The following is an 11499-nucleotide window of genomic DNA, read 5'->3' as shown; positions in this document are numbered from 1 at the left end:
GAATTCCATGAGCTCTTCCCCACATTATGACACAAATCAAATAGTAAATTACATTTTATTTCATTTACAGAGACCTTGGGGCCAAAAGGTGGTGTTTGGAAAACAGCACACAGGTGAGAAGCACCGAGAAGCCTGTTATAAATACCGGTGGCTCTAAGGAGAGTGAGCGTGGGGACCAGGGGGCCGTCTAGGAAGGAGCATCTCTCTGCTGCCCTCTGGGTTTAGACCAATTCCCCTGCCTGCCAGCAGCAGCCGCCTCCACACCACATCAACCAGAGCCAAGAGTGCATCCTGCAAATGACACCAGGAGTAAGTACAGTTCCCTTTCAAATATCAGCAGCAGGTGCACAGGCGGTGTCTGGTGTCTGGTGGGGGAGGTTGGGCCAGCAGAAGGCTGCCCTCCGTCTCATTCTTAAAAATCACAAGTCCCAAGGCTTGACAAATGAAAAGTCCATTCTGTTCATCCTGACATTCTTTTCCCACTCCACAGATCTACACAGTTCTGTGCGGTCGTCCCCTCTCCCCTCATCGCTAGCAGGATGTCCCCCCTCCCCACCCCTGGAGTGCCAATCGTGATCTGTCATTCCCATGTGTCCAGGTGGCTTTGGGTTCTGCCCAGGAGGAGGGAGGCAGCTCGCCGCCCCCAGGCAGGTCCTTGGGTACCAGGGTCCACGTGGGGCCCTCAAGGGCCAGGCGCTACAGCAGCTTGACATAATTCTGTGGAATCAGGCCCCTCTTGCCATTCAGAGTCCCTTCGAGCCAGCCAGGTTCCCTGGAGGTTTGCACTGAAAAGGAAGAGAAGTCACTTTTAACCAAGATGCCCCCAAGTACTTGCTCCTGTGAATTCACTGTTCTGCTGTGTATATGAAAGGCTCAACCAGGGAGTGGCCAGTAGAGAATGTGGCCCTTTTCTGGGATGTCTGGTCACAAATCTGCACGAGGGTTATTTATAGGATTTGGCCTTTGGTTACCACATCTTCATCTGTCTTCCTACAGCAGCCTGCTAACCAGTCTCCCAGCTTCCAGTCTGGCTCCTTCCAATCCACTATGCACAAAGGAGCTCAGCGAACTTTCTGGAACACAGAGCTGATCACATCATTCCCCTGTTTAAAGACCATTGTCTATAGGAACAAACCCAAGCTTCCAGTGGTCTGGTGCACAGGCACACAGCCCTGCCCACCTCTCCAGCCACCCCACACACTCCTCACTATTGCATCATCCTTGTCACCTGAGGGAATCATCCAGAGAAATCCCCAACCGGACCTCCAGGCCTTTGCACATGCAGTACCTTCTGCCTAGAAAGCCTTTCCCACACTTCTTCCTCGTTATAGACCATAAATGCCCCCTCCTCTGGGGAGTCTTCCTCGACCTTTCTCAGCACTTATCAGGCCTCACAGGCATGGTCTGCGCAGTTGTCTGACTGCTACACTGGACGGGAGCTCCTGGGGACAGGGCCCAGGCCTTATGTACCTGGCACACTGCAGATGTCCATAAATATCCATGACAGATACATAAGAGAATGACCGCAAGCTGGACAACAAAGGGCACCGGGACAGAGCACTGATCACCAGGGTTTGCAAGTCAAATACAGAAGCATCTAATAACCCCCAGCTGTGGGCAGGCCCAGCTCAGGCCTCAACAGTGTCAGGAGCAGGAGGGGCAGCGTGTGCACAGATGAAAGGGGAGGTGCAGGCTGGCCCAGCTGACCAACTCAGGAGCTAGCTGAGCGATGCAGGTGTGATCACAACCCAGAAGGAGAACTACTGTGTATCAGAAACCAAGCAAACACATACATGTATACCACATACAACCTTTAGGAAACAGTACTCTCCTCACTATGTGCAAGGCACTCTTGTTTATTCTATTATTTTAAATGCTGATTGGAACTCAGTAAATGGAATTCATAACCCACTAATGTGTAGCAACCCACGGTGTAACCTCCACAGGGCTGTTCCCTTGGCTCGGAATGCTCTTCTCCCCAGTATATGCCTTAAGCTATCAGTTTAGGCACCCCTCCCTCTAGGACCACTGTAATGCTCCAGGTCAGGGCCCCAGTTATACACTATTTTCTCTCTCTCTCTCTCTCTCTCCCCCCCCCGCCCCCCCCCACCCCGCCTAGGCTACGCTCTAACATGAGCACAGTGCCTGACACATCTTTATCTGTTTCATGAATGAATAAACAAATGAATGAGAGCTGTGCCCTCCACGTGATCTGGCAGCAAGTCACTTTCTTCATGCCCTCACTGACATTTACTCTGACACTGTTCCTCAGGGCAGGATTTCTAAAGGCTTCTCGCCTAATCCAAACCACCCAAGCCGGCAATGCCACCAGGGCGCAGCCATGGTCAGGGAAAAGGATTGGATTCTTTGTGAAAGGAGCCCAGAGGTCATGCAACATGGTGGGCCTACATGGAAAGGGTCCCAGGGCTCTGGTAAGAGGACCTGGAGGGGACTCCTGGATGATAAGTGCTAAGTGGGCGTGCCTGGAGAATTACGCAACCCTCAAGGCCTCACTCAGTCTCCTCACCTGCAAAATGGGGTAACTAGCACTTAGCTTGTAGGACTGCCGTGAGGAGTCCATACAACAGTTTATGTAACCTTGGATGTGCTCAGAGTTTCTTCTCCCACACACACAAGCTCACAGAGAGTAGGTATTAATAAACATCAGCTAAACAGAAGAAAAAGAAAGGTGGTTTCCCACAAAGCTGAGGGTGAGAGGAGGCCTGAATGTGGAAAACCAAACTTGGCTGGGAATCCTGCACCAACCCCAGCAACAGATCGGAGGGGCTCGTCCACACCCCATCTGCCTTGCCTACAGAGAAGAGAGATGGCACCAACTTACGGAGGGTACCAAGGGGACTCCTGCAATTTCCAAGAGCCTGGAAGTGGCCAAGGGCTGGTGGTAGGGCGAGATGGGAGGGAGGAGTCCTGAGCACCCACAACTGGGCGTCCTCAGGCACAGAGAAGGTGGCTCAGAGGCTCCACTGAGGCCTGAGACAGTCTCCCCCTCCTCTGAAGACCTGGCCTCTCCTGGGAGCTTCAAACTCCAAAATACCCATCCCAGGCTCCTCTCTGTACTTAGTTGATCAAACCGCTTCCTCCAATATCAGTGTGAGGGTTAGTTTTATGAAGCAACTTGGCTGGGCCATGGTACCCAGATATTATTCTAGATGTTTATATGGGTTAACAGTTAAATCAGTAGATTCTGAGTAAAGCAGATTACCCTCCATAATAGGCATGGGCCTCATCCAATCGGTCAAAGGCCTTCATCGAACCAAGACTGAGCTCCTTTGAAGAAGAGGGAATCCTGCCAGCAGGCCACCTCTGGACTGACTACAGCTGTTCCCTGGGTCTCCAGCCTGCCCACCTACCCTGCAGATTTTGGGCTTGTGCCTCCACAACCGCATAAGCCAATTCCTTAAGATAAATCAATATCTATCTATCTATCTATTTCTCTCTCGATCTGTCTTTCCAGAGTGATTCATTCATTCATCCACATGCACACACACATCCTATTTGTTCTGTTTCTCTGGAGAACCCTGACTACAAGCAGTTTCAGGAGGAAGAACCTCATTTTGGGGGAAATGTTGAGGCCAAGAGGCAGTGAGGATAAGGGAAATGAGATGTGTTTGGAATCCACGAGATCCTGGCTGGACCTCTGGCTCCTTAATGACTGCGACCCTGGATGATTTACTTAATCTCTTATGACCTCCATGTTCTCCATTTCTAAAAGAAGGGGAATGATGATTCATTCAAAGTTGTTGCAAAGATTAAAATGAGACCATTTACATCAAGTGTGATGCCAGGCACACACCGTTTCCATGCCCTGTCCAATGTAGGAAAGTAAATATGCATGGGTCTCAGCTTTTGTCACATCCCATGGGCTGTGTTCTGCCTGTCAGTCTCAGTCCAGGAGCCTTGCTCTCCTTAAGCCATGGAGCCCTGGGCCAGCCTCATGCTGGAAGAAGGTCACAGCATGTAACAAGAGAGGTGCCATAGATTGCATGTGTGTCCTTCTGAAATTCATACATTGAAACTAACTCCCAGTGGGATGATACTAGGAGGTGGGGCCTCTGGGAGGTAATTAGGGTTAGATGAGATCATGAGGATGGAGCCCCCATGATAGACCTAGTGCCCTTCTAAGAAGAAACAGGAGAAACCCTGATTCCTCTTCCCCCCACCCCCTGCCATGTGAGGAAACCAGGAAGAGAGCTCTCAACAGAACCTGACCATGCTGACATCCTCTCAGAATTCCCAGCCTCCAGAACTATGAGAAATAAATTTCCATTCTTTAAGCCACTCAGTCTACGCTATCTGTTTCAGCAGCCCGAACTGACTAAGACAGTGGGTATGGGGCCAGGGACCCTGACTAGCACTGAAGAGCAATCGATCTCGTCCTCAAACACTCCGATAGGTAGCGGATGTGGGGAAGAAATGAGGGACGTGAACTAGACAGTTCTTCCTCATTCCCTGATGCTGGGCTGCCACCGGACCACAATCCCCTGTCAGGGACAGGGCAGGTCAGTAGCTCCACTACTCACAGCAAGAGGCTGTGGAGAGCCAGCTGCTCATTTAAGACCCCGTGACACAGAAGCTGACAGTGCAGCATTCACTTAGCAAGCACTGGGGAGCACTATCTGTGTGCCAGGTGCCGAGGGATGGCCTACACCACAGACCCTGCCCTGCCCCCTACAAGCTATGTGACCCTAGGCGAGTCATCCAATCCCAAGAACGTGGTGAGTACGTGATGACAGTTACACCAATGCTCCCTGGTACATACTATGAATTTTTTTTATTGTGGTAAAATATATGTAACATAAAATTTACTATTTTAACAATTTTTAAGTGTACAGTTCAGTGGCATTACGTACATTCACAATGTTGTGTGACCATTATCACTATCCATTTCCAGAACTTTTTCATCTTCCCAAACTGAAACTCTGTAGCTAGGAAACACTAATTGCCCACTCCCCCTCCCTGGGCTCCTGGTAATCTCTATCTTACTTTCTTTCTACACCAGTAGGAGTGTCCCTCTTATAGATATTTCATGTAAGTGGGATTATATAATATTTGTGCTTTGGTGACTGTCTTATTTCACTTAGCATAATGTCTTCAAAGTTCACCCATTTTGAAGCATGTATCAGAATTTCATCCCTTTTTTGGCTGAATAGCCGGTTTTATATATATATATATATATATATATATATGCACCACATTTTGTTTATCCATTCATTTGTCAATGGACATTTGAGGTGTTTCTACTTTTTACCTATCGTGAACAATGCAGCTGTGAACATGAGTGTAAAACTATCTTTTTGAGTCCCCTGCTTTCAATCCTTTTGGGTATATATCCACAAGTGGAATTACTGGACTATATGGTAATTCTATGACCGATTTTTTGAGGACCTCCCATACCATTTTCCACAGCTACTGCACTATTTTACATTCTCACCAGCCATGCCCAAGGATTCCAATTTCCCCACATCCTCACCAACACTTATTTTCCCCCTTTTTTTTTTGTGAGGAAGATTGGCCCTGAGCTAACATCTGTTGTCAATCTTCCTCTACTTTATGTGGAATGCTACCACAGCGTGGCTTGATGAGTGGTGCTAGGTCTGTGCCTGGGATCTGAACCTGCGAACCCCAGGCAGCTGAAGCAGAGCATGTGAACTTAACCACTACGCCAGTGGGCCAGCCCCCCTTTTTTTGATTATAGCCATCCTAATGGGTGTAAGCTGGTATCTCATTGTGGTTTCTCCATGTCCTCGTGAATTACCATCCCAAAACAACAAGGTCACTGAGCTAGTGACAAGAATAATTTGTGAGAAGCTTTCTCCAGAACAGAATCTGGACTTAGGTTTTTTGTTGTTTTTTTGTTTTAGCGTAATATAAACAATATATGTGACAAATATTTAAATCATTGTAATACAACAAATACCAGGAACCCACACTTAACTTAAGAACTGCAACATGGCCAACATGGAGGCCTCTGTCCTATGCTCTGTCTCCCTACCTCATACTTGTCCCTGCCCCAAAGTAACCAGTAGCTTCTCTCATCCTGGCTATGGTTAAAACACAGTTTCATCGCATATGTACATATCTGTAAAAAATATACTATTTTGTGTATTTCTGAATTTAACCAGAATCACATCATACAGAGTCTTCTGGCACTTACTTCTTTTTTCTTAACCTGTTTTTCTAAGATTCCTTCATGTTAGGACTATATTTAAGAATACAACTGTTGGGTTGTGGAGTCCACACATGATCAACTTTCCAAGATAAGCTCCCCAAACAATGGAGAGATCATGCCTCCAGGTGGAAATGAACACAGTCTGGGAAGCCAGGAAGCCAGCCTCACTGCTGAGAGAGGCCAGCTCGTGGAAACCTGTCCTGCCGGGCAGCCCTGGAGAGGGAAGGCACCCCCTGCCCTGCCTGGAGGGGCCAGCAGCTACAAGGCCGCCTGTCTGGAAAGAGAGCAGGGCTGACCAGTCACCAGGGAAATGTATTTCTGGGGTTCCCCAGTCCCAGAGAAATGGGAAAGGTCCCTCTGGTTGTCACAGGAACATTGGCTGCCCTGAGACTTTACCAACACAGCCCACCCTGGGGGATATGGGAGGCATTTCCCCAGAACAACATCTAAGCATCAGTGTGTCTACTATAGAAATGAATCTTCCACCTAGAATTCAAGCTCAAGTGCAGGCCCACACAGTAAGAGCAGAGAGCAAGGAACAGTTATGGAGCTAGTTAATTACTAAAGATTCCTTTCCGTTCCACACGCTGGTGTAGGATTTCCCACTTGTATATATTCTGAACCACGTAACTACTGACAATTGTGGCTCAGGGGCCACTTTGACCTGGATTTTCCCTTCTCCAAAGGCCAGTGAATGCCATAAACCAATTTCCTTTGTTGCCTGTAGGAAGCAGCACAAAAGAGGAATGCACTGCAAGAACATTTATGCGAGCTGGAGGATTCCAAATGGACAAGCGAACATAGGAAAAATGTCTTGGGCATTTCAAGGATGCTAAGTATGGCTGGTCTGCAGAAAGGATGTGTTCCTGGTGACACTCCTGTAGCTGAGTTATAAACAGTGGCCAGGTGAACCACTGCCTAGCTCCACAAAGTTGAGGCCAGAGGAACTGCCGGTCTGTCCTGTCCTGTGCCAGTCAGGAGAAAGGAAGAGCCCTCAGCCATTCGAGAAAGGGCTTCAGTAGACATTTTCTGAGCAAGCTCACACTTTTAACTAGTTAGAAATTCCCTGCTAAGAGATCAACTATGCACAGATGATAAAGGTGCAAACACACAGAAAAGAATAAATCCTGCTTAAGGGCCTTCCACGTTCTGTGTCCTTTAAGACCTGACCCTAAGAAGTAGCAAGTCTAACGGTGCAGGTTCTGAAGGCATTCCACCATGCTTATCCGCCGCTGCAGAAGAACGAGGGGAGGCACCCGCAAGACAAGCAGCTCCCGTAAAATGAGACACTCACAGACTCCTATAGGCAGAGGTGTCAACCCATCACCAAGGCAGCTACAGAGCAGTTAGCCTTGGGAGGAAGACTAAGGAAGAACCGAGACCTCCTGGGTGCCCCAGCGAGAGATCTACACAGAGCTGGACACCAGCCCCGCACAGCACCGAATCTGAGGGGGGCTGTCTCGGCTTAGATGGGAGCCATGGCCACAGTGCACCCTGGTGCGCCAAGTGCACCTCCACAGTCAGCAACATCCTCCCTCCACTGATGGCTGTGCTGCACTCAGAGCCCTGCCTGCCCGTGGCCCAGAATGCTGTCTTGACACAAGATCAATCTTGTGGACTTCCCTGAAGATTAGGATGAGGAATCTGATGCACAGAGAACTTAGGGAACTTGTCCCAAGTTGCACAGAGAGGAAAAGCCAAGATCTGATCGCAGGCAAAATAACTGCAGAGTTGACAACCCATAGCCACCTGTACCAACCACTACTCTCGTCCAAAACACTGAGATACTGGGGAGGGGTGGGGGGGGGGGGCGATTGGGTATATATATGTATGGGGTGTGTGTGTGTGCGTGTGTGTGTGTGTGGAAACAGACAGACACACACACACACAGTCACCTACACACTTTTTTAAGGAGGACTCCTACAAGTCATCTAGGGACTTCAGAGTGGAGACTTCAGCCTCCTGTGTCAGACATCTATCGGCCTTTCCCCTGTTATCTGTGCTGGCAGAACCAGATTTGCCTGAGGTCCTGACCCCCATTCACATGTCTGTGTGTCCAGAGGTGGGCATGTCCCTATGCCCAGTATGGTTCTGACTGGTCTAACTCCCTGCCAGTGATATGTTCAGAGTGAGCATATGACCCTGTTCTGGCTATTGAGATGTGAGGACAGGGAAACTAGGAAAAGAGTTCTAGAAAAGTTTTCTCATTCTCAATGAAAGGAACACAAGAATGAGGCACTCCCTTCTGCTGGAGCTGACTGTGGCCATGATGCCCAGAACTGTGGCAGCCATCTTGTGTCCACTGGAGAAAACCAGCCAGAGGCCGCTGTTCACAAGCTGAGAATGGTTCAGCAGAGATGGAAATACTGTGGTCTTTGAAGACATCTTTGAGAATGTAAATTAACCAAGCCTGAAACTCCCTACTTCCAGAGTTACTGCTGTGTGAGCTAATCCCTTTTCATGACTGATTTGGCCAGTTGTGTCAGGTTTTGTTACTGGCAGTCAAAGGCATCCTAACAGATACACCTTCTACCAAAGTAAATATCTCACGAACAGCACCGTGTAAGGGATTCCAGAGGCTCCTAAGCAAATCTAATCACACCATGTAAAAACTCATCAGCATCTCCCAAACGCATAGATTTCAATGCTACCATCTCAGCTTCCCTGCTGCCATACGCTGTGCCCGTACATGACACTCCTAGAGTAGGGCAGCGACTTTGCCACACTCTGCTGGCAAACGTGCATGTAGGTATGTCATGGCGATAGAGGAATGATCTGGCTTCTCCTCCCAGAACAAACTTCCCCACAAAGTACAGTTCTGTCATCTGTGGGGTTTTTTGTTGTTGTTTGTTTTCTGACACTATCAGGAGTCCGTGGCTCCCAAGACTACACATGACACATACATAGTAATCTATTCTAAATGAGGCAGCTTGCTTTCTAAAAACAATCAGCAATGCTGCATTACTGACAAGATACCACTCTGCGTTGTGTTGACACATTCCACATCTTCTAAACATTCTGGCTAATCAACCATTCCATTCCAAGCATCGAGGCTTCTCCCTGCTTCCCCAGAACTCTCTGGGCAGCTCCACCCACACACAACATCACCGTTTCCACAGCAACCAATGAATTTCATAATGAGCAGGACTGGGAAGGAAGAAATCAAAGGGGGGGGGGGTGGGAGAGACATGCACTGAACCACCGGAGAACTTTGTGAAATATTAAGCTGGGTAGAGCTCCTAAATGCTGTGTGTGAATATAAAACCCTCAAATAAAATCGACGCCCTTGTTTCAATATGCAAAGTCAATACCCATAACCAGAGATTCACACACACTTCAAAGGAGCAAAAATCATGCAAAGTAAGAATGGTAAGGGATTATAAAACAACATTTTTTAACAATACTACTCTCATGGAACTCAGATTTGGCAAATCTGAAGCATTCTGGAGGGTTGGCTGGGAGAATGGGAAAGGAAACAAAGGACAGAAATCAGAAATACTTCTTCACTCTAAGTGGCACTAGCTTCTTTACATCAGGAGAAAGATATCCTGAACGAAGACTCACAAGAGTTAAAAGCGTGGAAGATAACCAAGATTACAGCAGAAGGGGTATTCCAGCGACCAAGACATCGGCCCTGGCGCTCAGTTCCTCGGAGCCAAATGGGCCCACCCTGTCCTGTCCAAAGCACCAAGGGATAGACCTGTGCTCCTGACGACACCACACCCAGTGACTGCTCACTCTGGGCTGTAGACATTCTGGGGTGACAGAATATATCCTACCACAAAGCTCCCACTAATACTTACCGTCCTCAAAAATTGCTCCTATTTCAAAAGATAATTCTGAGCTGTGTTCTGCTTCACACGGATACACCGCTCGAGCCTTCCGATTGATAACACTGGAGAGGAAACGTGGAAGAATGTGAGAAACTGAGAGGGATAAACCTCACCTTTCTCCCACCCCCATGTCCCAAATCTCATTTCTATGTCACCAGTGGGGAAACGCCTCCCAAAAAAGGAATTAGCAGAGAAGGGAACATCAGGCAAGACCACAGCACTTGATTTTCAAGTAAGTGATGGGTTTTCCGATTCCAATCTTTCTTCAGGGAGCCTCTCTGAGAAGCTTTCACTGAAGCTCTTCACCTGATTCTCCTCTCCGCCCGGTGGGATGCCCTCTCCTAACATTCAACATGATCAGAACCACAGGGCATGCTTATTTCCTAAGCACTGTGGTTTATCTATTAGGAAAAGCACCCATGTCTTCAGACAGAAGACAAGGCAGTGAGAGGCAGAGGCACACACACTGAGTGGCTTCAGCAACGCACTGCAGACACTGATCTGTCTAGACTGGCAGTTGGCTTCCATACCACTCTGGAAGGGCCTGTTGTTCTTATTTGGGTCTTCTTTATTTCACCCCCTCACTCCTGACCCCAAAAGGAACATCAGTTTCAGCATCTCACTACTTGTCAAAATGTCCTATGTATCCTTATGGGGAAAGAGCACATTGGGGAAGGACAGAAACTGTGCTGTTAGCTGGATCAGAACTGAAGAAGAAGGAAGTGTCCCGCCTCACTGAGGTTGGAGCAGACACTAAGGCTAAGAGGAGCTCCAACCAGCTACCCAAGAGGAAGGGCTTGCTAAGGGCCAGCACCTCTGGCCTCTGTACAGCTGCCTATTTAATGGCCATGGTAATTCCTGTTCCCAGTGCCCAGTTTACATTCCTTAATACAAAGCATGTGCTTTATAGTCACATATAAGAAGATGTTCCAACATAAGTAGTTACATAAATGCACAACCAGCAACCAAAAGGCAAAGTAGGTTCAAGCAGCCCTCACATTAAGGCAAATTTCTACTAAGGACATACTTGCTCTTGAACTGAGGCACAGCCCCAAGACAAGGTTGTAAATGTTGTCTACTGTGTCCAGGAGGCCGGAAGAACCTGAGCAAGCATTTCCAGCCGAGAACACAGAACCTGCTCAGGTTGATCAAGCCCTTTCTGTGTGCTGCTCGCATATTCTACATCATATTCCAAACCACGTACCTTTCAGGTGGCTTGTCTGCTACAGTGGCAGGAGAGAGAGGGACAGGTGCAGACTTGGGTGAAGGAGGTGTAACAGCTGGGTTGCAGCTTGGTGTGGTCGGGGACTGTGGGTTAAGCCACTGGACCATACATGATCGGGGCTGGCTTGTGCTAAGGGTGGAAATTTGAAGGACAAGATTAATAGTATAAAGGCCACAGAATACCAAATACATGACACCCTAATCCTAAATAGCTGGGATGATAGCTCCCTTATCTCTCCAGACGACCAGAAG

General features: G+C 48.2%; 1 protein-coding gene across 7 annotated transcripts in view; it reads right to left on the bottom strand.

Moving 5' to 3' along the window:
* Positions 1-38: 38 nt before the first annotated feature.
* ARHGAP10 (Rho GTPase activating protein 10) overlaps positions 39-11499 on the bottom strand; it is a 294014-nt gene continuing 282553 nt past the window's right edge. For 5 of the 7 annotated variants that reach the window (XM_070504870.1, XM_014838145.3, XM_070504868.1 and 2 more), the window contains 3 exons: positions 11228-11377; positions 9994-10085; positions 39-785 (listed from right to left, as the gene is read on the bottom strand). In XM_070504870.1, the coding sequence (XP_070360971.1) occupies positions 697-785; positions 9994-10085; positions 11228-11377 (331 nt within the window). In that variant the 3' untranslated portion in view covers positions 39-696. The remainder of the gene's footprint in view (positions 786-9993; positions 10086-11227; positions 11378-11499) is intronic. The other 2 variants (XM_014838148.3, XM_070504869.1) reach the window with 1 other exon arrangement.

Source organism: Equus asinus, chromosome 3 (assembly GCF_041296235.1).
Source record: "Equus asinus isolate D_3611 breed Donkey chromosome 3, EquAss-T2T_v2, whole genome shotgun sequence".
NCBI lineage: Eukaryota > Metazoa > Chordata > Mammalia > Perissodactyla > Equidae > Equus > Equus asinus.
Note: the sequence above shows the minus strand (reverse complement) of the source record. Positions and strands in the feature narration are given on the sequence as shown.